Here is a 23,886-nt window from a genome sequence, read left to right as displayed (position 1 = left end):
GGGAGAGCAGGGAACACCTGCTCCTCCCATGATGAACCCCTCCTGGCTCAGAGCCGCAAGCCCAGCCTTCATGTTGTGCTGTGCTAACTCCAGGTGCTGTGTCCCTAGGCCTGGTTCCTTGAAGGTCATTCTGCACGTCCCTCTATTACCAGTCTGGGCTTATCCAGGCCCCTTGGTTCCTGAGTGCAGCTTTAAACAGAGATATGCAGGTGAAAGCCAGGGTTGTTTCTGAGGACCCCTGGACTGACTGAGGACCCTTCCCAACCACTTCTGCATTTCCTGGGCAACCATAACTTTTGTCCATTTTTGTGGGCTCCTGAGACACCTGAGCGTGTCCCAGCCCACTGAGTTGTTTCTCTGGTCCCTGCCCAGCTCAGATTACTTGTGGCTTCCCTAAGCAGAGCCCAGATGCTCCTGTGGGAATGGGAGGCCAAGCCGATTGGGAGACCATTTGCTGAGGGAGCTGGTGTAGGCATGGGTGGGTGCCCATGGGTTTTGTGAGTTTTGATCCACCTCTAGTTTGTAGAGAATCTGTGGTATTATGCCATGATGGACCACTGGTATCTGGCTGGAATGGGCACCTACTCAATTGTTACAATAATTACTTTGAATTGGTAATATACCTACTTGGTTCAAAAATCAAAGCTGTACAGAAGATACACAGTGAAAAGTCTCACGTCTTTCCTGGCCTCCCTTCACTTACTGATTCCCACGTGGGTAACCGCTACCACTTTTGTCTCTGTGTATCCTTCCAGAATTTTTTATAGTAATAAAAAATTGTTTTCCTTGTTTATCCCACCCTTTTTTATAGTCAGGGTACCATGCAGTCATACTGCTCTGCATCTTGCTCTTCCATTATTAGTTTCTAGAGGGAATCCTCATTCTTTTTCAGAGTTGTATAATATTCTCCTCTGTGAATGTGCCATATTTACTTAATCTGTCCTTTGTTGATGGACATGTGGATGGTTTTTAGCCTTTGCTGTTATAAGCGAGTAACCTTGCAGTTTCATCTGTAGACTAGATTCTTTGAGAGGGGCTACTGGGCCAGAGGTTCCTTGTAATGCCGGTAGATCGTGCCGCCTCACCTCCGTGGGGGTGGTGCCAGTCAGCCCTCCCTCCAGTGAGGCATGAGAAGATTCAGTCCTTTCCCAAGTCCTTTCCGTCTCTGTCTACCAGTATCTGCTCCATTCCAAATTGGACTCCTTGAAATGATTAAATTGGTGTGTAATGGGTTTGTAGGAGGGGGCCGTGCCGTATTCCATTAGCACTTATAGTCTCACCCATTTAGCATTTGTTAGCCCTGTAACTTAGTAGACCTCAGGGACACGTCAGAAGCTAGTGAGGCAGAGACACAGGGCTGGCCTGGGCCTGTCGTTCCCGGTCTCTCCCTGGGAAGACAGTGCCAAACCTTTTGGGAGAAGGGAAATGTCCACAGCAAGGTGCCAGGGTTCAAGTGAGTCCCGCTCCTGCCCAGAGGTGCGGTTCCATGAGCCTTCTTGTCAGCAGCACGGGTTGACAGGGTAGAGAGGGTGCCCTGGGCCCACCTGGCATGGTGGCTCAGAAGGCCACCAGAAGGCCAGGGTGGGGATGATCACGCTTGAGTCTTATCTGTTTCTGTTTTGATTCATTTACCAAACCTTTCCTCGCCAACTAATGAACAAAAACTGCTGGTTTTTATAAGTTGGCCTGTACTTTAGCACATGAAGTGAGCTGAATGTGGCCAGGCCCACCCACCCCTGTTCTGGTGCATCCAGAGGGCTGTAGGTCACACCGGGACAGGGATCCTGCAGCCCTTACATCTGAGTGACCAGGGCCCAGAGAGCTCAGTTAGAGGCAGACAGGTCCTGCTCACTTGGTGCTTTAGCTGTGACAGGTGTCTCCTGCCACGGCCTCCACTGGGGGATGAGTCACGGTGGCTGTCTGGGGTGGAAAGGGGAGCAAGGCAGTGATGTTCTCCTGCTTGGTGCTCTGGGCCTTCAAACAGGAGGGGAGAAGAGGCTCGGGCCTCTGTGTGGGCTCCCCCGCCCCACCCCGAGGAGCAAGGATGGCAGGGGAGTCGGACCTTGTGCTGAGGCTCTGGAACTGCAGCTCTGAGGGGGGCGTTCACTGTATATTAAAGGGAGGGCTGGAGGGAGAGAGTCTTTATATTTGCATCTCTGAGTTTTGAAGGTCTATGTTTCTGCTCAACCTAAACATCTTAGAGCAAGGTTCTTAAATTTGGGGGGTCAGGTACCCCTTTTAGAAGCCAAAAGCCATGGGTCGACCCTCTGTCCAGAATAAAAGTGCTCCCCTTAAGGGTGCTGGAGCACGTCAACAATTTTGCACACAGTTTTGGGGGTCATTGGAGCTCCAGAAGCTCATCCCCCAACCTTCTTAGGATAGTAGTTCTCACTTATTATTAGTGTTATTGTTATTACTATTACTATGTTGTTATTTTGCCTGCATGCTGCACTCGGTAACATTGTTCATGCATGTGCTGATTCTCTGTGGAGACAACCCTGTGGGAATGGGGAAGAACGGGGTAGTTCGAACAGTCGCTGGCCAAGGAGCCTGTGGAACTGGGTTTGGAATACCTGGTAGAGAGGCCCGTTTGCTTTGCTTGAAAAGCAGAGGGGTGAGAGGGGTTTCATCTTCCCCAGACATTGCCCAGGCACCTTCCCTGGCTGTGGGGTGAGCAGGGGGCTGGGGGTGCATTTTGGGCTTCTCTCCACGTTTCCTGCTCAGAGTGAGTGCTGAGGAAGGCCTTCGCTCACCCCAGAGCACCCTGATGCCCTTGCTCAGAGGCTGCCTAGGAACATGGGTGAGGCCAGGCAGATGGGAGGGCCCCCGCCTGCCATTTCCCGGCTCCCCAGCAGGGCTGCATTCAATCTCCTGGGGGGGGGGGAGGTTAATGACTCATTATCCCAGCCATTAGTCACGTCACCAAGGCACTTGATTCCCTGCAGAGTGGGTGCCACATGATGCCAGTCTGGCCTGGCAGACCAGATCAGTGCTGCTTCTCTCTCGCCCTGGGTGAGGTGTGCAGCCCTGGAAAATAGTCACCACCTTCTCCGGGCGCGGACTTGTGACTGCAGCAGCCCCCAGACCTGGAGACTGGGGCAAAATGGTCTCTTGCCTGTGCCCCACCCGCGAGGCCACCAAGACCTCCAGGACCTCCAGGCACCAAGGGGACTCGCTACGGAAAGGAGCACGTGGACACTTAGGCAAAGATCCCATCACGTGCCCCACACACACATGGGATGCGTAGAGGTCCGTCTCTGCACGCGTGTGTGGACGTGGAGGGATGAAGGGACGCCACTACACCTGGGAACTATTTATAAAACATCGTGTGTGTATTCTTGCATGTTAAAACTCCGAAGTACTCTCCATTTGATGCAATACACCTATCGAGACTTTTCCACTGCCCCAAATAGTTTTTGAACTCGTCGATTTTGATGGCTTTTAGTGCTTCTGCCATCTTTTGTTTTGCCTCTTCCACTTCGGCAAAACACTTCCCTTTGACGATTTATTTCATCTGGGGACACAAAAGAAAGTTGCTTGGAGCAAGATGGGGTGAATAGTAAAAGTAGGGTTTTGGGGTCATGTTGTTTTTGATCAAAAACTGCTGAACACTCAGCATGGTGTGGGCAGTTACCCTCGTAAATCACCCATCATGAAATGGGCAAATGCGTTGAAAGAGTCTTAAAAAAATTCACTGAAGCCGAACACAGCCTCTCACAACAATATCAGGTAGCCCACTGACACAGATGGGCTCCTAGAACACTGAGCTAGTGGGGGAAGCCTGTACTACAAAGGGCTCACCCTCCAGAAGGTAACTCCGGGTTTTGGGGGCCCTCCTCATATGAACACGTGAGAAGTCCTCCAAGGCGGAGCAGGGAAGAGCTCTGGCAGGAAGCACTCGGGATGGGGAGGGTCCTGCCTTGTCTCCTCTGCCCTGGGATGCTCTCACTGTGCTGGCCAGTCTCCCTGGGCTCTCCAGCTTTTTGACTTCGGAACAAGAGAGGGCCAAACAAAACTTTTACAGACAGCAGTGACTGCCTGTCACTCATTAAAATGAAGGCAAAACAGGTGAGAACATCTCTTTTCAGTGGTTATGTCCTAAGTCTCCTATTCCAACACTAGTCACAATAGATGAGAAGCTTCATTTCCCCCGTTTCTAAGAGAATAGCATCTCCACCCACCTCCGTGCTCCTGTCTCCAATGCATCCTCTCCTCTCCCTGCCAAGGAGAGGTCTTGCAAAATCCCAGCCCTTACAGGTGAGCCGTAGAACAGAGTCTGGACAAAAAGGGGTGAGCAGTCAGGAACTGACAGGGGTCAAGTGCCCCGTGCATGCGGGATCCTGTTGACCTCATGTAACGTTCATACCAGTCCTTAGAAGTATTCCCCATTTCACAGATGGTAAAACAGAGACTCAGAGCATTAGTCACAGAAGTTTTCCAGAGAAAGTGTGACTGGCCGCAGCGGTTCCAGGCCTGTAAGCCTGGCTCCCTGACTCTAGCACGGCACTGTTTTCAGTCCTCATGGAGACGGCACCTGTGAAGTGAAGGCAGCACTTGCTCTCACCTGTGCCTTCCTGCCCTCTTAACACACCTGCAGAAGGCGCGAGAAGCTTGGGCCAGGGTCTGGGGCCCTGGGTCCTAGTCCTAACTCTGCCACTATGTTTCTGTGATCAAATAAATCCCTTCCCTTTTCTGGACTTTTTTCTGCTCTCGTAAAGCAGTTAGCTTGGCCTCAATAATGGCCAAGTCCCTTCTTTCCCCCTGCCGCCACCCATAGACACACAAGCATTTTTAGATTCTATACATAGGCACGGTAACTCCCCACTCTCCCCACCGAGCCCTGCTTTTCTTCCTGTGGATCCTGTCTGCAGTAGGCAGTGTCCAGGCAGAGAGAGGAAGCCTGGCCCCTAACAACATGAATGAATGAAGGGAAGCCCTCCCTGTTTGGGAGATAGAAATCTCTCACTCTCAGTTGCTGGGCTCATCAATAATTCAGGGGCTGCTGTCAGGTCTGATCTCTGCAATGGCTTCCTCAATATTTCAGCTCCTCTAGAGCCCGTTTCTTAGCAACCAAATCATCCATGCTCTCTAGGAGGGCTGCCGGGCTGTATGCTCCCTGGGCCCCCAGTCCAGAATAAGTGGCCATGGGGTGGATCCACCCATGCCACCTGGAATTGGCACCTTTGGCCCTCACGGCCCGAGGGGCAATGCTGCATACGGAGGGAGGTGTGTGTGCACCAGGTGAGGGAGATGAACTGCGTGGCACATCAGAGCCTCTCAGGTCCATTCAGGTCAGAACAGGTGGATGAGGGGAATTTTAGAAGGAGGTCGGTGTTGCTGGCCTGGCTAACACTGACACCCCACCTCCTCGTCCTAGCATGGGTCAGGCCTGCCCTTGCCCCTCTCTCCTCCCTAGGTGTGGGGAAGAGGAGTGTTCTCGCTTCTCCCCCTTACCCAGGCTTAAGTGCTGGTTCCCTTTGTGGCCCAGGTGCGGTGGAGGCTTGCCTCCTGCATCAGCTGAGACGCCGTGCCGCCGGCTTCCTACGCAGTGACAAGGTGGCTGCTCTGTTCACCAAGGTGGGGAAGACGTGCCCAGTGGCTGGGGAGATTTGCCACAAGGTACAAGAGCTGCAGCAACAAGTAGAGGGCAGGTGAGCCCTGGGCTTGGCCCTCCCACCCCTCCCTTCTGCTCTTACCATTTGGTGTTGGCTACTTCCCAGGTTGGCTTTTGGGCTCATTTCTTGAGGGGCCTCCCAGGACCAGCCTGAGGGTGGGCATTGGCCCCTTATAGGCACTAGGCCCTATCCCCCTGCCCTCAGCTCCTAGTCAGTCCTCTGGGCTCTGGTCTTACGGCACCAAACTCCACTCCCAGCGCCACTAGTCTGGGGCTCAGCCCTGGGCTCTTGCACTCCTAAAGCCCACCCCTCTTTGCAGGAAACCCTTGGCGAGTAACCAGGAAGCCCTGCGGAGACAGGGCTCTGCTGGTGGGAAGGCCCCAGCCCTCAGCCCACAAGCCTTGAAACACATATGGGTACGCACAGCGCTCATCGAGAAGGTGCTGGACAGGGTCGTGCAGTACCTGGTGGAGAACTGCAGGTGAATGCGCCTTCCTGGGGCCCACCTCCTGACCATTCCTTCAGCCCCACCCCTCAGCATGCACGGCTGTCCAGCACAGACCACAGGCACGCCCACTCTCTCCTGTAGCTCCTCAAAAGCATAGACCACACCTGGCATTCCACCAAGTTTATTTCTTCTTGGTGACTAACAAGAATTTAGTCTCTGTGGGAATGTCCCTGCTTGGTGAGCTTGACCGCCCTGGGATGAGTCTGGGAGCCCAGCAGTGCCCCTGTCTGTCTCTCCCCTGGCAGCAAGTACTATGAGAAGGACGCGTTACTGGCAGACCCTGTGTTTGGTCCCATCTTGGCCTGTCTTCTAGGTGAGCCTAAGAGCAGAGAGGCCTCTGCTGGGCCAGTGGGGGTTTAGGGGCAGGTGTAGGGGGCACCATCTGAGTGGCTGTGTCTGTCTCCACAGTGGGACCCTGTGCCTTGGAGTACACCAAGCTCAAGACAGCTGATCACTACTGGACTGACCCTTCTGCTGATGAGCTTGTCCAGAGACACCGTATCCGGGGTCCCTTTAATCGCCAGGACTCCCCTGCGAAGCGCCCAGCCCTAGGAGTAGGTGTCCCTCTCCCCGCCCCGTGTGCTCATCCAAGTTATGCTCATGGGCATGTAGGGGGGAGCAGCTGGCCTCCATGCTCTGTAGACACAGGCTGGGACTTAGAGATGCCCCAAAGTAGTGGCCACCTCAGAAGAGCCTCTTCCCCACACTGGCACTTAATGCCAAGAACACATAAATGCCAGGGGCACACCTGGCTGAGAGCAAACTAGGGGCAGGAAGGACCCCCAGGGTCATCCAGAGAGGGTCTGCATGGAAGTCCAGGGTCCGCAACCTCCCAGGTTGATTTCCCACGGCTGGGGCTGAGCTGGGGCTTTGTGCAGATCCGGAAGCGGCACTCGAGCGGCAGCACCTCGGAGGACAGGCTAGCTGCCTGCGCCCGCGAGTACGTGGAGTCCCTGCACCAGAACTCGAGGACGCGGCTGCTCTACGGCAAGAACAACGTGCTGGTGCAGCCGGTAGGAAGCCTAGTGCTCACCCCTTACCTCCCTCCTCCAAAGACCCCAGGGCTGGAACCTTCTGGCCACATTTATCCCTTTCCTAAGGGGCTTGACCAGAGGGAAGGGAGATAAGGACCTCACCCCCACTTCACTGTCTCACGCCCAGTCATGAACTTGCAGGAGCCAGAAATGGCATCTGCTCTGGCGAGCTGAGAACCAGGCCATCTGGGGACAGGAATGGCAGCCAGCAGGCGGGGGAACGCCCAGCTTGGGTATGGCTGGCTCGGGACACACTTGGCAACCAGGAGATGGACAGGGCAGAGCCAGTGGCACCAGGCCAGCCAGGAAGAGGATGTGCCCACATCCACGTGTAGCTCACGTTCTCCCCTGCTGCCACCGGGGCTCCAGTCCGGGGTCCCTGGCTGGACTAGCTTGGCCCCCCGACTCCCACCTGGGGTTCGTTTTCCATAGGCTGTCCCTGGGATACTCTCAGCCCCTTGTCGTCTCTGTCTTCTTGTATGTCGTCTCCTCCCTGTAGAAGGAGGACATGGAGGCTGTCCCTGGCTACCTCTCCCTGCACCAGTCTGCAGAGAGCCTGACTCTGAAGTGGACTCCCAACCAGCTCATGAACGGGACTCTGGGGGACTCTGAGCTGGAAAAGAGGTAGGGGCTTTGGGACTCACTCCCAGGAGCCAGGGAAGGGAGTAAGAGCTTGCCACCAGGCGGGGGGTGGAAAGGCGCAGCCTACTCCAGGAGGCAGGCCTCACGCTGTGTCTGATGCCAAGAATTGCAGAGAGAGGCTGCCTGGAAATATTCCCAAGCTCTCTAAGACCCAGCCAGGCCTGGGCATTAAGAGGGTTGCCAGAGCCAAGCTCTAGGTATCTGACACTGCCAGGCTCTGTGCCATGAAGGCAGCATGGAGCCCAGAGGGACATGGCTGGCAGAGGTCACTTCTTGGCTGCGGTGATCCTGTCCTCAGGGTAGTTTCACAGGTGCTGGGGCCAGGAGTTGAGGAAGGCAGGATGGCTGGTCTTGGGACACAGTGACACCAATCTGGTTTCTTTCCAGCGTTTACTGGGACTATGCCCTGGTTGTGCCCTTCAGTCAGATTGTCTGCATCCACTGCCACCAGCAGAGTGAGCCTCCTTTGTCCTGGGCACAGGGGTGAGGGAGGAGAGGCTGCCTTCTCCGGGTCACACGCAGCAACGGCCCATTGGATGTCTCGTTCTTCTTTTGTCATCCCCACACTCTGGCCCTGCTGTCCTCTTACCGAGTCTGGGGGCCTGGCCAACTGGGCTGCGGTGATGTCCTCGAGGTCTCGGGGGCCCTGCTCCATTCACCCATGTTCAACCCCCTGCCCCCAGAGAACGGTGGCACACTCGTGCTGGTGAGCCAGGATGGCATCCAGAGGCCGCCGCTGCACTTCCCACAGGGGGGACACCTGCTGTCCTTTTTGTCCTGCCTGGAGAACGGACTTCTGCCTCGAGGACAGCTAGAGCCCCCGCTCTGGACCCAGCAGGGGAAGGTACCTCCGGGCTTGGGAGACTGTGGGTGAAGGGGTGTGTGAGGCAGGTTCTCTGCCTGCCTCCCTTCCTTTCCGCACATGGAGTTCTTAGGAGCAGCCTTGGGTGGGACCCTGGAATGGACTCTGCCCTGCACAAGCTAACTGCCCACCTCTCCCTCCCCAGGGGAAGGTGTTCCCCAAGCTACGGAAACGCGGCAGCATGCGACCCGTGGATGTGGAGGAGATGGGCACAGGGTGGGCCACGGACTACGTGTTCCGGATTGTTTACCCTGGTCACAGACACGAGCACAGTGAGTGTCCCGCGCTGCTTCTGCGGAGGAGAAGGGTGCTCGGGGAGGCAGGGGAGCACGGCCTCACCCAGGAGGGGCGGCAGGCGAGTGCGTGGCCAGACCAGGATGAGACCAGCTGTTTGGGGCTTAGTCTCTCACTGGGCCTTTCACCTGCAGCTGTCCTCCCAGGAGTTCGCTTCTCTTCCACCTGCTCTCTTTCCCTTCCCTCGTCGCCCCAAGGATCTTGGCTCAGCCGATCCAGGCGTCTCTATACCATATTCTCTTAGTCATACTTTCATGCCCTGCCCTGGGGGTAAAAACATGGCAAGACTAGATACAGAAGGTGGAGAACCTTCCATTTTGCCTCGGCCCACTGTCTGACTTCCACGAGGCCTGGGTGCGGGGTCAGTGCTTCTTTTTGGATGGTGCAAATTGTTCGCTGACTCCATTGGAGCCAGGACCCTTCTCAAACCAGCTGCTGATGAGAGGGGCTGTAGCTGGAGTGGGGGGTGCATCTGAAAAGGGTGAGACTTTCAGCTTGGGGTGGGACAAGGGTGGGGCTGAAAGGCTGCTTGGCACTGGTGTGTCCTGTCCCACCTGGCTGTACACTCTGGGCCCCACCAGGTACCTGCCAACACCAGAGTTCCTTTTCCCGGCAGTGTGCTCTGCTCCCCACGGGCTACTCCAGGCCAGACCCACGGATCTGGGAAGAAGGTCGGGGATGTGCCAGCCCAGATCATTGGCCGCCAGAGCACCTGCTCCCTAAGGGTCCTAACTTGTGCCAGTTAGTTGTCAACAAGTTGCCTCTGTATTAACAGACGGGTTTCCCAGACTGCAAACACATACCCACAGCACAAGTAGTCCCAACAGGCTTGGAAGGCACAAGATGTGGGGACCCCCCCCCCCTTTCTGATGTGCCTGACTAGGAGACGCATCTGCCGGGCGTGTTTGCACGCCTGGCATTTAACCTCGGGCAATTGCTCGGCTTAGATTACTCGGCCTGCACTTCCTCTCTTCAAGCCGTGGCATTTCCCACTTCTGGTCACTTCACTTTAAGATCCACGTCCCTGGAGGGCAAGTGAGGGCTCCAAGAAGCTGAAACCCAGTGGGGTGACTCGGGCTCCTAGAGAGCAGCCCTGGGAAACCCTTGGAGGTTGGATTTTTAGTCTGAAGAAGGGGGTTCGGGGAAATCTTTGCGTTTGGCCCAGCCAGATCATGACGCAATCTGAAGGACGATCGGGATCCATCCGCCAACTGTAGTGCCCAGCCTGCGCCAGGGCTGGGGAGCACCTGCGCTGCCAGCCTGTCCCAGCTGGGCCCCATCCTTCCCTGCCCTGGCTCCCCCCTCAGCTCTCTCTTGCCTGTTCTTTCCAGGGAGGGCCATCTCCAAAGAGTGGAGCTCTGTAGCTGCTACTGTCCCCCCACTTTCTTCCGTACTCTCCCCAGTAAATCATCAAAAGACTCTCAGGTTCCCCTTTCCACTCTTCCATGCGCTGCAGGCTGAAGGTGACGCAGACGCCACTCTGCTCCCCACGAGGACGGAGTCCGGTCTCTCCTGCCCCAGGACTAGGGTCCTTATGCTCTGCCTCTCTCGCTGTTCTCTTCGAGCAGTCACTATTAACTACCACCACCTAGCGGCCAGCCGCGCGGCCTCGGTGGACGATGATGAGGAAGAGGAGGATAAACTACACGCGATGCTCTCAATGATCTGCTCGCGGAACCTCACAGCTCCCAATCCGATGAAAGGTTTTTATCCCTCCCCTTCTCCCTGCTCTACCCTGTCCTTCTGCCCCCACCCTCCTGGGCCCACCTGCCACCCACCGCAGGGCTCAAATGGCAGTGTTGGCATTATGGGACTTGTACCCAGGATGGTTCCCTTCCATCAAGAGGCAGGTCTGGGAGGGCAGAAGGAGGCGCTGGCAAGAAGAGTGGATGGGACAAAACGCAGTGGGCCCTGGGGTCCCCACTGAGTCTGTAAGGATGGGGAAGAGACCCGCCGGGTGGGAAGGTCTGATGGTCTGGCTGCCCCTGGAAACCCGGAATGGCTGTTGAGCCCTTTCCTACTCCTGGGCCTCATGCGGGCAAACCCAAGGCAGTGCCTCTCTCTCCCCTGCTGCTGGCCCGGTGCCCCCAAGTCCTGCCTCTATGAAACAGGACAGAAGTACCAGGCCCCTCCTGGGTCGGGGTAGGGGCTGCATGGCTCATGCAGACAGGAGTCACCATTGGGTCAGGTGAGAGGTTGGAGCTGCCATGGAAGGAGACCCAGGGCTCAGTTACCCAGCAAGCCTGGGTGCTCCAGCAGGCACTGCCTGGTGCTTTAGTATGAAATCTAGACACATCTGCCAGGGATATAAGTCAGGTGCGTTCTGCCCTCACAGGCCGCAGGGTGCCCAGGGTCCCTTTATTGTAAGTGGCACAGCTTAGTGCCCACAGCCGCTCTGTCCATCACCTATCTTAGCACAGAGCTAGGCTGGTGAAGGGGGACCCCACTCTCTGTAGTGTAATCAGCCAGGGAACCTGTGAGGCTTAGGCTGGGGTACCCAAGGGACATCCGTTACGAAGGGCCAGCTCTCTTGGACTTTAGGGGAATTTCCCCATTCTCATGCCACAGACTTAATTTTTGTCCCTTTCCCTGCCCTGCAGAGGGTGTCTAAGGACACGTGACATTCCCCTTCCGCTCCACAAAGTTCTGCCAAAGAGTTCAGTTCCTTAGCCTAGCCACCATGCCAGTGATGAGTCTCCCTCTCTCTGGGCAACCAAGTCCCGTGGCCTAGCACACGCCTGGCACCCCCTCAGCATGGCCCTGCCAGCTGCCCCTTTCCTCGCCACATGCCCGCCTTCGTGACCACCCTCCCTCCCAGCCATCTCAGTCGGATGTGCAGGCCAACCCAGGTGGGAACCCGGGGACCCTCACCTGATGTTTGTCACCTGCACATGGCCTGCCACCTGGTTCCTTGCAAGCCTGGGCTTGGGGCTGATGCTTATTATAGGTTAGCTGACTTTAAGCAACGTGGAAAAGCTGAGTCAGGAGGGCCCGGGCTGACCCTTCTCACCCCCAGGAACTGGTAGTCAGGCTGGGGGCTGGGGGCTCCTGCTGAGCCCCTGTCTTGGAAGACTTGATGGTAGGAGGCCTCCTCCTGACCAGTCTTAGTACCGAGGCCTCCAGGGTCAGAGAAACGTCCAGGCTCACAGGGTGCAGAGGCCTCAGGGCTTGTCTTGGAATTATTTTGGGGAACTCGGGGGCCAGACCTACCCAGTATGCCAGCATGCAGCCCCTGGGACTCCAGTACTTGAGAGAGGGGAGGAGGCAGGGGAGCAGAGTCAGCAGGTTGTCGGGGGAGATGGTGTGAGAGCCCCCACTTCCACTCCAGTCCATAATGACAACACTGTTGAGTCCGTTCTGCTAGCTGTTGCTTTTCAGGCCTGCAACATGCTTGACTTGTGCATGTGAATCAAGTGGCGGGTGTCCAGACTCTCCTCTCCTTCCCCTCCCCCCTTCTCCTGCTGCCTCCCACAGAGCAGACATGCTATTCACTCTAATTCTGCTCCAGGCCAGGCACCTTTCACTCGGAGTCTTAGGGGCTGTGGGGTTCAACCACCCTGATTGTTTTGCTTCAAACTTTCCTCAAGCTCAGAGGAGAGAGTCAGAGTCAAAGCTGACCCAGCGAGCCCCCTCCCAGCCTGCTGCCCCTTGCCCAGTCACTCCAGAGCTCCCGCTGTCTGCACTGGGTTAACTCAGAGATTCAGTGTTCCATGCTGGCTGGTTCAGCTCCTTCCTGGAGAATTAAGGTGAAGAGCATTGACCCAGGAGACTTGCCCTGGCTGAGCCCTGCTTTCCCAGCATGAGCTCATTTCCCTGCGTGCCCACCCTCTGCACCTGTCTCCCCCCTTGCCTGCCCGCCTGCTGCCTGCCGCCTGCCTGGCTGGGCCTGCTCCCACCTCAGCTCCTCTCAAGACCGACCTCTGTCCTTGCCTGCTGCTGTGGCATGAGCTGGGCCCCCCCCCCCACCCCGCCCCACCTGCATTTATCCACCCCTCTTCTCTTCCCTGAATCTTCTGCATGGCTTGCAAGGCCTCATTCCCAGAGCCGCAGCCCCTCCACACCGAGTACGTTCCCTTAATTTGCCTCCTGGTGGAGCTGAAGGGCCAGATCGCTACAAAAATCCCACCCTGGATCTGGGAAGAGATTCCCGGCCAAGACCAGGCAGCCCCTGAGAGGACTGGAGGGGGCTCAGCTCAGCCCTCCCCACCAAGGCACACCTAGAGCTGGAGTCTGGCCCCACAGAAAGCAGACCCAGGTCTGCTCCGGACTCAGCAGGCCAGCGCCCAGGCCACAACTCGCAGAAAGCAGCACTGCTTGAAAAAAGTCCTCATCACACACACACAGCTCTCTCTCTCTCCCTCGTTCTTCACTCTTTTCTGTTCTCTCCCTCCCTCCTAACATTGCCTCCTAGTCCTTTCACTTCCTGTCCTCACTTTGTTTCCTCTCTGTGACTCACTGGACCTGCCGGAGTGCCCCCTGAGTTGTGCTCTGTCCCACTCGGGCCCTAGAAGCTCTCACTGGTCACGGCTTCTCATTCAGACCAGCTGGGCTGGCGGAGGAGGCTCCATCTATTGTACTTTGGGTGCAGATGTGTCTCAGGAGCGGTTTTCTGAGGCTGCCCCTGGGGACGTTCTTCTGGACGGTTGGTGGAATGGTGTGCCCAGCCGCCGCCCTCATCCCAGTGGTGGTCTGGCAGCCCTGGGACCTTTGCCCTTCCCGCCAGCCTGCCTGTGTGTGGGGGGGCCACTGTGCTGAGTGCAGTCAGGCCGGGCAAGGACGGAGAACTCAGGGAGGACCCACAGGAGCTGGCAGTGGGGGCGCGAGGCCCGCGCAGGGAGTCCTAACTCTCGTCAGCCACTGGCCACCCAGTCTAGAACCCTCAGGGGTCCTCAGGGGCTTTGATCAGTGGAGACTTGGCACAGGAAAGCTGGCAGTGTTCTGGGTCCAGGCATCTGCCCGTGCCTCTCAGAGTTTATCCCAGAAAGAGGACCGGGCTGAATCACCAAAGAACATGCTAGCTGGCAGCAGCTTAGGGAGCTCAGGCTTCTGTTGTTCCTTCTCTTGCTTTCTCTTTCCTCTAGAAAAGCAAGTGTTTTCCATTGCTGATAGCAAGATGGAGAGAACAAACACAATCATCCACAACTCAGTCAAAGTATCCCCTCACGTGCAGAAAAATCAGGTGGAGGCTGGGAAGTGTTGGGCACCTCCCTCTCACCACTGCCATCTCTGGGCTCTGACCGGGCAGGTGCCACCCCCGCAGCTCTCCACCAGTGGGTGGCTTCATGCTGCAGCTCTGGGCACAGAGGTGGGCATGCTGCAGGGTGGCTGGGGCAGGAGGCCTGCCGGGCCCTGACCACGGCCCCCTTCCTGTCCTCAGATGCTGGTGACATGATCGAGATGCAGGGCTTCGGGCCCAGCCTGCCGGCCTGGCACCGAGAGCCCCTGTGCAGCCAGGGCTCTCCCTGCCTCTCCTGCTCCACCGGCAGCTCCCCATATGCAACTCCCAAGCACTGCACCTGTGTCCCCGACCGGTGAGTGGGCGGGGAGAACACCGCCGCATGGGTGTGTCCACCCCTGTGTATGTGCCAATCTGTGTCACTTGCCTGACATGGTGGGCTCAAGTTGGTCAGACCTGGGTTCGAATTTTGTTTCTGCTACCCATGTGACTTTGGCAAGTTACTGAATCACTATGAGCCTCTACATTTCTGAGCCTGTTTCTGCATTTGTAAAATGGGGCTCACACCACAAGCTTCCTAATGCTCTTGTGAGGACTAAATGAGGTACATAACCCATAGGAGTACCCAGAGCTATGCCTCACAGAGCAGGCGCTCAGTCCTGTGAACCCCTCTTCCCAGTGTGGACACGGGCCCCACCATCAGGGTGTGTGTCTGGGGACACACAGCAGATGCCTAGACACCCGCATGTGCCGGGAATGGCACGGGAAGGGAGGTCATGCCAGGACCGAGTGCCAGCACTGATGCTTTTGCCGGCCCCTTGCCTTCACCTGTTGCTCCTGAGGGCTCTGACGTGACTCTCTCCATTTTACACTTGAGGAAACCAGAATTCACTCACGTGAGGTGAAGCTGGTGCCCAAGGTCCCTGGGTGGTTGGAGGCCAGGCTGGGCCCCCAGCACCTCTACCAGGCTGGCTGGCAGCCACAGGGAGCCCCCGACGTGCTGCTGAGCTATGACCTCTACCCGAACCACCCGGAGTTCCTTACCTGCCCCCCAAGGTCCTTTATTCGCATCCTCCCCCACCAGAGGGGACAGGGTCCTCTGAGCCAGGCTGGTTCCACAGGTTGCCCCTCAGGCTGCTGTGTGAGAGCATGAAGAGGCAGATCGTGTCTCGGGCCTTCTACGGCTGTGAGTGCAGGGCAAGGTCGGGCCTCAGGAGGCGGGGGCGGGGGAGGCGTTGAGGTCACGGCCACCGGGCTCACCAACCCCTCCCCAGGGCTGGCACACTGCCGCCACCTGTCCACGGTGCGGACCCACCTGTCGGCACTGGTGCACCACAACATCATCCCACCCGCCCGGCCCCCCGGGGCCTCAGGGGGCCTCACCAAGGACGTGTGGAGCAAGTACCAGAAGGATGAAAAGGTACACGCTCTGGGGCGCCAGGGCCAGAGGCCGGGCCTGGGGCTGGGGTGGGTGGCAGTGCATGCACAGCAGTCTGCTCTGGGGCAGCTCTCACAGGCCGGCTGGGCGTTCAGGTGAAAGGTGGCAGTGGTCCAGGGTGACAGGCCAGGACCGATGGCCGTAGAGTGGCCTGGGTCCTGGTGGACTCTCAGCTGGGGCTGTGGGTTTCCATGGGAACAGCACTGGTTCATCTGCTTCCATATTACCCTACAACCTTGGGCAAATCTCTGCATCTTTCTGGGCTTCATTTCTGCCATTCGAGAAGGAGGGGATCTCATCCAGCTCTAATGTGAGGCAGGCAGGGTGTGACTGCCGCAAAGCAGGGCTTCCCTGGGCTTCAGCAGAGGGACCGAGTCACTGTTCCCAGCCCCAGCTCTCCGTGGGATGCGGTCACCCAGGGACCGCAGGGACTGTGGGGACTGCACAGTCTGTACCCCCTGGGCCCCTCAGAACTACAAGGAACTGGAGCTGCTGCGGCAAGTTTACTACGGAGGCGTGGAACACGAGATCCGCAAGGACGTCTGGCCCTTTCTGCTTGGCCACTACAAGTTTGGCATGAGCAAGAAGGAGATGGAGCAGGTAGGGAAGCCCCTTCCCATGAGGACGGGGAGGTGGGTAGTCGGGCAAAGGGACCCAAGGAGAGAGGCCTCAGAAGGCTCGGCCTCTTCAAACACGGCACAGGACGATGTTAGCAGAGAAAAATGTCCTTATGGCTAGGCCCAAGCTGGGTTTTTTGTTTTTAATTTTGAGAGAGTGAGAGTGTGCAACATCAATGTGTCGTTCCACTTATGTATGCATTCACTGGTTGATTCTTGTATTGTGCCCCGACCGGGGATGGAACCCACAACCTTTGCACATCAGGATGATGCTCCAACCAACTGAGCTACCTGGCCAGGGCCCCGAGCCTAGTCTTTAGCTGTCCCAGCCCCTGTAGAGGAGGGTCCAGGGCCCCCCTCCCCTATGGTCACGGTGTGGTCCTAGTACAGGTGGACACAGTGGTGGCAGCAAGGTACCAGCGGGTACTGGCGGAGTGGAAGGCCTGTGAGGCGGTGGTGCGGCAGCGGGAGCGGGAGGCTCACCCAGCCACGCTCACCAAGTTCTCCTCGGGCAGCAGCATCGACAGCCACGTGCAGCGCCTCATCCACCGAGATTCCACCATTAGCAATGACGTGAGCCAGACGGGACCCAGGGGTGAGGGGTGGGGCACGAGCTGCCTGCGTTTTGCCCCCAGGAGTCCTGAGCACCAGCCCAACCTCTAGTGCTCACTGGTGCTGGAGCGCTGGGAAGGTGGCTTCATGTGTCTATGTCTCATATTCTTTCACTGCAACATGGGGTGACTGTCGCCTGCCCCCCACCTCTCTGGGTGTTGCAAGAACAAAGCAAGATAGTGTGTTGTGCTCTGTCTTAATGGACTAGCAGGGAAAGGTGAATTTATGGGGACTAGGGAAGTCCCTCCCCATAGAGAGGCCTCAAGGCTAAGGATAGGCAGCCCTGGGTTCTAGTCCCAGGGCCACTGCTGAGAAGCTGAGGGACTTGTCTTCCCACCTCTGGGCCTCAGGGTCCCTTCTCAGCTCTGCTATCCTTTGACGGCACAGATGTCACTGTGCGCTGTCGCTGGAGACCAGGGCAGCACTCAGAGTGGGGCTGTTGTGTCTACTGGCAGGAGCTCCCGGCCCGGCAGCCCGTCCCCGCAGTGAGAGCAGACCGTGCGGAGCCGGCTCAGAGCCCGCCTGGGCCAGGGCCTCACCCCTTCCTGTAGGTGGACGCGTCCCAGACGGCGGCGGCTGGGCCCAACCAGAAGGGACAAGTCGCTGTTTTAAGGACATTGTTTTACTAACTTATGTTTTTTCTTTAAAATTGCCACTTTAAATAATGTGTATTCTTGCTACTTTGCTAAATCCTTCCTAATATTAACAGAAAACTCAAGCTGGAGCAAAATGACCAAGGCACACTCTCCTCCCCACATGCTTCGTCCTTAGTCCCCTCTCGGCAAGCCCGAGCCCTCCCCCGGCTTCGGGTTCCTCCAGTCCCGTCTGCACCAGGGCCCAGCGGAGGCTCTGGTTTGCCTGTGCCCCGCGGCCTTACCTGACACCACGCTTCTTCCCCAAAGTGAAAACTCCTTTTAGCATCCCCTTCCCTGCATAGTCCAAATAGAAACAAAAAAACAAACTGCAAACCAGCCTGCGTGTGTCTCTTCTTTTCCCTGTGACTTGTCCATGGTGATGGCCTGTTTGTGATCAGCAACACACGTTTCCTTTCACGTCTTACCTCTCAGCTGCTCTGAGGCTAATGGAACCGATGAGGCAGTCCCTGCAAAAATCTCCTGCCTGTTCTGAACAGGCAGCACTGAAAGAAAGGAAGAACTTGTTTTCCCTAACACCCCCAGCCTGACGCCCCCCAGGCTGCCTGGCAGCCGCAGTGAGACGCCAGGACGCTCCCCTGAGGGGCAGCCTCGCTGCCTCCCGCGTCTGTAGGATGACACAGCTCACACTGGCCAGGCGGTGCCATCGAGTGTCCACGCCTCGCGCCCCGCCCTCCACACGGCAGCCATGGGAAGCCTGGAGTGTTTCACTTTTCGTCAGGCCCCAGGAAGAAGCCAGAGGAGGGGGCTGGATAGGGCTGATGTCATGTTTGCCTGCAAGCAGATTCCCGGGGGAGGCCGTGCTGGAGGCCATGGGGAGGGAGAAGAGATGTGAAGAGATGGAGTCCTCCATCCTTCTGGGTCACTGTGCCCCCAGGAAGGAGACACCAAGCTGAGGGGAGGTGCTGGTGTGCAGGTGTGAGCCCCGCCCTCTGTTCTCCCCCCCAGGTGTTTATCTCTGTGGATGACCTGGAGCCCCCAAAGCCCCCAGGCACTGAAGATCCCAGAGTGGAGCCCGAGGGGGATGCAGGCGCAGGGCCCCCAGGCACTGCCGCGGTGGAGCAGCAGCAGTCAGTGGAGTTTGATTCTCCGGACTCGGGACTGCCTTCCTCTCGAAACTACTCCGTGGCCTCAGGCATCCAGTCGAGCATAGACGAGGGGCCAAGTGTGGGCTTCGAGGAGGAGGACTGCGGTGGGGAGGAAGGCTCTGATGGGCCAGTACCTTCAGTCCACACTTTCTCTGAGTCCCAAGATTCCAGCCAAGAGAAGGCTTCGGAGGCAGGGGAGGAGCTGGCAGCCGTGTGCACCTCCTCCTACACTGTATGTGGGTGTTCCCCGGGCCCTGTCCTCAGCTGGCCCCAGAGCCACCCTGCCATCCCCAGGCGTGGGCACAGGCTGGAGGGTGGAAGGAGGGATGCCCCAACCATCTTGGAGGGCCCCAAGCCTGTCTCTCAGCATCCCCAAAGGACTGATCTCTCAGCCCCTTGGCATTCTTTGTGGGTGTCACCTCTGGCGCCCAGCTCACCCCGAGGGGCCCCCACTCTTGCAGATAGAACTACTAGACACTGTGGCCTTAAACCTGCACCGAATTGACAAGGACGTGCAGCGATGCGACCGCAACTACTGGTACTTCACCCCCCCCAACCTGGAGCGGCTCCGAGACGTCATGTGCAGGTGCCACTGCAGGGCAGGGCTCAGCGGGCAGCAGGGACCCTGCTCCTCTGGGAGGGGTCAGGTCTGCAGCGCCCTCGTCCCCCCCCCCCCCCGCCCCCACTCTTAGGGTCTTTCAGATCGCAGCTCAGCCACACTTCAGGAAGCCTTGCCTGACTTTGCTCACTCCAGGCCGCCCCCCGCCCACAGCACTGCCTCTCTGCCTGAACCCCTGAGTGCCTTGAGGACAGGGGTGCTGGGTTCTCCACCACTGCACTGCCAGTGCTGCAGGGCCACCCAAAGGCTGGCTTCTAAGTGGCAGCCTGCTTCAGAGGCTATCTCCCAAAGACCCGAGAGGGGAGGGGAGGATGGCACACACCCCGTGACTCTGTCCCTGGCATTTCAGCTACGTGTGGGAGCACCTGGACATGGGCTATGTGCAGGGCATGTGTGATCTGTTGGCACCGCTCCTGGTCATCCTCGATAACGGTGAGCAATGGGGCTCGGGGACAGGGGCGTTTCCAGACGGGGGTGTCGGGGTTGGGCTCCCAAAAGCTGGAGAAGGAAAGAGGGCTGCTAGGTCTGGACAGGTGAGATTAGCAGCCAACCCTGTCCCCTGGGCCACAGGACACCCCCTGTGCAGCGAGGTGTTGGGGTCTCCTGCCCCGTGTCCTCACTGCCGTCTCCCCTCAGATCAGCTGGCCTACAGCTGTTTCAGCCACTTTATGAAGAGGATGAGCCAGAACTTCCCAAGTGGGGGCGCCATGGACACCCACTTCGCTAACATGCGCTCCCTCATCCAGGTGAGGTCTGTTGCGGCTCGTGGGCACTTGACCAGACACTGCTGGGCTTCTCCATCTTCCACAGGGAGGCCAGCGAGCGTTCCAAAAATTATTTTATGTATAAGCTTGATTTCTGTCATTTCAGAAACATTCTTTTTTCTAATTACAGTTGACTTACACAACCAGATGTTAATATGGGCTCCCATTCCTGGCTCTGGTGCTCTGGGCTGGGAGGAGCCCGCTGTGGGGGTGAGGCCCCACCTTTCTGAGGGGGGAGACTTTGTGGCTGAGATGCCCCTTTGGATTCTCTGCCGCTGGCGCCTGTGGGAGCAGGGGCCACCCTTTCACCGTGGCACCCTTCCTGCCTGCCTCAGTGTGGCTTCTTTTGTAAATCCTTAGTAAAAAGATCTCTGTTCAGTTAGTCTTCCATTGGTTACTCGGGTTGATTGTTCTATAACTTAGTTGTAATTCCAGTTCATGTCTGCGAGGAAGTGAGTGTAACTTTCACCTACTTTGTGCCATCTTGGATCCCCCCTGAAATCCAACATTATATTAGTTTCAGGTGTACAGCACAGTGGTTAGACATATTCCTAACTTACGGGATCCCCCCGTAAGTCTGGCACCCACCCGGCACCAAGCAGTTATTACACTATTACCGACTCTATTCCCTGTGCTCTATCCCCGTGACTGTTCCGTAACCACCAGTCTGTACTTCGCAGTCCCTTCACCTTTTCCACCTAGTCCCCCAATTTCCGCCACAGCACAAGGGGCCTGGTGGAGGGCAGGGGCAGCAGGGCGACGTGGGGTCAGTCCTCCCTTTCTCCATTCACACAAGATCCTGGACTCAGAGCTGTTTGAACTGATGCACCAGAACGGAGACTACACCCACTTCTACTTCTGTTACCGCTGGTTCCTGCTGGATTTTAAGAGAGGTAAGAGAAGGGTTGGCTGGTGGGTCTGGGGTCAGGGGCAGTAGGAGATCCTTTTTCCCCTAAGGCAGTGGTTCTGCACCCTAGTTGCACTTTGGAACCACTTGGTGAACTTTCTGGAAACACCAGTGCCCTGCGCTCCACCCAGTGTCAGACTGCCAGTGGAGCTGGCTGCCTAGGCATCGAGATTTTCAAAGCTCCTTAGGTGGATCCAAAATGAGGACAGAGTGGAAAATCACCCTCAGGCAATGTTTTTGGGAACTGTTGTCAAACCAAATCTTCCTTGAACACCAGGGTTTGTAAAAGTAGAGCCGCTCTAGCTGAAGAGAAGGTGGTGTGGAGTCTGCAGGAGCCCAGGTGCAGGGGTCCAGGTGCAGGGGTTACCAAGGAGAAGGACAGGGTCTTGGCCTGAGGCAGGGAGCCCCGCCCCCTCGGACTGGGCTGTCTGTAAGGGAGAGAACCCCAGGACTTTGGCCCCTGGAGCTCTGTCTCCACCTGTGGCCCGTTGGAGGCCTGTGGGCAGCCAGGCTCAGCCTGAGCCCCTGGCTGTGCCCAGAGCTGCCGTATGAAGACGTGTTCGCCGTGTGGGAGGTGATCTGGGCGGCCCGGCACATCTCCTCGGAGCACTTCGTCCTCTTCATCGCCCTGGCCCTGGTGGAGGCCTACCGTGAGATCATCCGTGACAACAACATGGACTTCACCGACATCATCAAGTTCTTCAATGGTAGGAGCTTGTCCAGCCCGTCCTGGCTGCCCCTAGCAGGGGCTTAGGCGCCTCCACTCCTGGCCTGGGCAGGGATGGAGGGGCTCAGAAGTGCCGGCTTCCCCATAGGCAGATGTCAGGAGTCCAGCAGGTGGACAGAGAGTGGGTGGACAGCCCCAGGGCTCCTCCCAGACCACCGCCTTTGCTCCGGCATTCCTACAGTTGTCCGTGTTTTCTGCAGAGCGAGCTGAGCGTCACGATGCCCAGGAGATCCTGCAGATCGCCCGGGACCTTGTCCACAAGGTGCAGATGCTCATAGAGAACAAGTGAGGACCGCCACCCAAGGCAGCAGCCAGCCAGAGCCTGGGTCCTGGGTGCCCTGGGCCCCGCAGGGAGAGGTGTGGGGCAGCACAGCAGAGACCGCCCCGACTCTCAGCCAGCCCTGCCTGCCCAGCTGTGTTTCTAACAAAGTGCTTGTGAGCCTGGGATCTGACTCCGGGCAGTTCTGGCCCTGCAGAGCAAGTCACTTTGCTCTAGTCACTTTGTCACTAGGCCAGGGAGGGAAGGGGCGGCCTCAGGGAGCAGCTGACTTGGGGAATACCTACTCTGTTCCCTTCTCAAACACCTGGAAATAGCCCCACTGCCACCAGCATCCTCGGGCTGGACTGCTCCCATGTCTTCTCCTGGGTCAGCCTGGGGCCCTCCGGAGTGATCAGGGCTGTAGTTGCCTGGGCCCCTCTGGTGAGGGTCACGTGAAGCAAGGGGCCTCTGATGTATTTCTTCTGAGAGTCCCTTTGCAGGCCTAGTGGTTGTGTGCACACCAACCCCAGCTGGGCGTGTTTCCTGGGCTGCCTTCCGGGCCCTCCCATGAGACTGAGGGGTAGTCAGGAGCTGGGCCCTGGGTGGGAGCAGCCCACCTCAGTGGCACTACCGCTGTCTATGGCCTCCTGAGGCGACCCCACGCACTCCCCCAGCCTGTACAGCAGGCCTGTGTGTATCTGTACGATCCCACTCTTGCCGCCTTGTCTTGCTTCACACGTTAGATCCATCCCAGAAAGCTGTGTGGGTGATACTTTGCCAGCTGAATGTGGTTGGAGCACTTCCTCTAGAGAGAAGTCCCAGGGCGATTCTTTTGGGAGGTGATCCTGTCACAGCCTCCTCTCAAAGGTGACCCCCAAACTTGGAGGCAGCCCATTTTCCCGGGCACCTGCTGAGTCCCTGGAGGTTGGAGGGAAGAGGTGCCTGGGTCCCCCTTGTTTGTTGCTGCTGAGAAGCAAGGCTAGCTCTGCCTTCCACAGGCTTCTTGGGATGTTGAGAGGCATATGGACCCAGAGCCCCCCTTGGAAGATTCTCACTCACTGGGGGGCGGGGGCATGTCATGCTGCTTGCTCTGTCATCCCCTCCCCACCCCCAACACATGCAGGCTAGCTAGGCCTTGCCCCAGGGCTGGGGCCTGCCCTTAGTCTGCCCCCAGACTAAGCTCTGGAGACTTCCTACACTTGAGAAACACAAAAAGGGCCCAGAATTCCTGCATCTGGCTGGCACAGCCTCCCCCCACACCCCTGCCCTGGGCACTGCACGGCCTGTTTGGGGGCTAGCCCACCCCATTGTCCACCCGTGTCCGTGAGTCCTTGGCCTCCCCCAAACTCGGTGGCCATTATGTGCCTGCCTTAGTGACTCAGTGGTTTTGTGGGGAACAGAGTCTGTATGTATTTTGGCTCAAAAACTGCTCTTCAGTGTGACAAACCAATAAACACAGCACTTGGCAATGCTTGAGGCTCGGGCTGTTTGTGTGCTGGCACAGCACAGCTATGGCTGTGTGTTGGGGAATCTATAATCTCCGCAACGGAGCGGTAAAGAAGGCCAACCCCACGAGGCAAGGATGGCGAAAGAGAACCAAACTTTCCAAGAGAGAGGGACCCCAGCTATGGGCTGGTGGAGGTGGGGATGATGAACAGACCCCAGGTACGGAGAGCCCCTAGGGCCAGCATTCCTGTCTCAGATTGACTGATGGCCTCTCCAGCCTCTGGATCGGTGTAGGCCCCTGTCCCACCCTTTCCCCAGCCTGCCCTCCTGAACAGCTACAGTGATAAGCTGGAACTTGACTGAGAATCTGCAAAAGCCACCTGGCCCGTCCAGCAAGATGGGAAGGACTCTGCCCTGCTGGCCTTGGCTCTTGCCCACTGAACAGTCTTTGGGAAAGCTGCTTCAGACTGGAGGTTCAGGGGGAAGGAGGGCACCAGGAGGGCTCAAACCTGTTGAGGCGTGGAAAGGGCCAAATTGCAGGTTCCCACCTGCCTTCCCCCGCTCCAGAGGACTGCTGCCCACCGCCCATGGTCCCAGGTAGAGGGCTCCCATTACTAGGACGTGG

At 57.6% G+C, this 23,886-nt stretch overlaps 1 protein-coding gene across 2 annotated transcripts in view; it reads left to right on the top strand.

Moving 5' to 3' along the window:
• Positions 1 to 23,276, top strand: part of SGSM2 (small G protein signaling modulator 2) — a 34,544-nt gene extending 11,268 nt beyond the window's left edge. Inside the window, exons 3-24 of one of the 2 annotated variants that reach the window (XM_045837241.1) lie at positions 5,489 to 5,651; positions 5,935 to 6,096; positions 6,369 to 6,436; positions 6,532 to 6,677; positions 7,002 to 7,136; positions 7,657 to 7,781; positions 8,187 to 8,254; positions 8,483 to 8,643; positions 8,807 to 8,933; positions 10,524 to 10,658; positions 14,333 to 14,486; positions 15,253 to 15,317; positions 15,406 to 15,551; positions 16,041 to 16,169; positions 16,577 to 16,759; positions 18,400 to 18,771; positions 19,001 to 19,125; positions 19,508 to 19,590; positions 19,795 to 19,904; positions 20,719 to 20,815; positions 21,369 to 21,536; positions 21,757 to 23,276. In XM_045837241.1, coding sequence (XP_045693197.1) covers positions 5,489 to 5,651; positions 5,935 to 6,096; positions 6,369 to 6,436; positions 6,532 to 6,677; positions 7,002 to 7,136; positions 7,657 to 7,781; positions 8,187 to 8,254; positions 8,483 to 8,643; positions 8,807 to 8,933; positions 10,524 to 10,658; positions 14,333 to 14,486; positions 15,253 to 15,317; positions 15,406 to 15,551; positions 16,041 to 16,169; positions 16,577 to 16,759; positions 18,400 to 18,771; positions 19,001 to 19,125; positions 19,508 to 19,590; positions 19,795 to 19,904; positions 20,719 to 20,815; positions 21,369 to 21,536; positions 21,757 to 21,845 — 3,011 coding nt within the window. In that variant the 3' untranslated portion in view covers positions 21,846 to 23,276. The remainder of the gene's footprint in view (positions 1 to 5,488; positions 5,652 to 5,934; positions 6,097 to 6,368; positions 6,437 to 6,531; positions 6,678 to 7,001; positions 7,137 to 7,656; positions 7,782 to 8,186; positions 8,255 to 8,482; positions 8,644 to 8,806; positions 8,934 to 10,523; positions 10,659 to 14,332; positions 14,487 to 15,252; positions 15,318 to 15,405; positions 15,552 to 16,040; positions 16,170 to 16,576; positions 16,760 to 18,399; positions 18,772 to 19,000; positions 19,126 to 19,507; positions 19,591 to 19,794; positions 19,905 to 20,718; positions 20,816 to 21,368; positions 21,537 to 21,756) is intronic. The other variant, XM_045837242.1, reaches the window with a different exon arrangement.
• The last annotated feature ends 610 nt before the right edge of the window (positions 23,277 to 23,886 follow it).

This window comes from Phyllostomus hastatus, unplaced genomic scaffold (genome assembly GCF_019186645.2).
Source record: "Phyllostomus hastatus isolate PE091 unplaced genomic scaffold, TTU_PhHast_1.1 phas_contig_210, whole genome shotgun sequence".
NCBI lineage: Eukaryota > Metazoa > Chordata > Mammalia > Chiroptera > Phyllostomidae > Phyllostomus > Phyllostomus hastatus.
The sequence above is the reverse complement of the archived record's forward strand: the minus strand, read 5'-3'. Positions and strand labels throughout refer to the sequence as shown.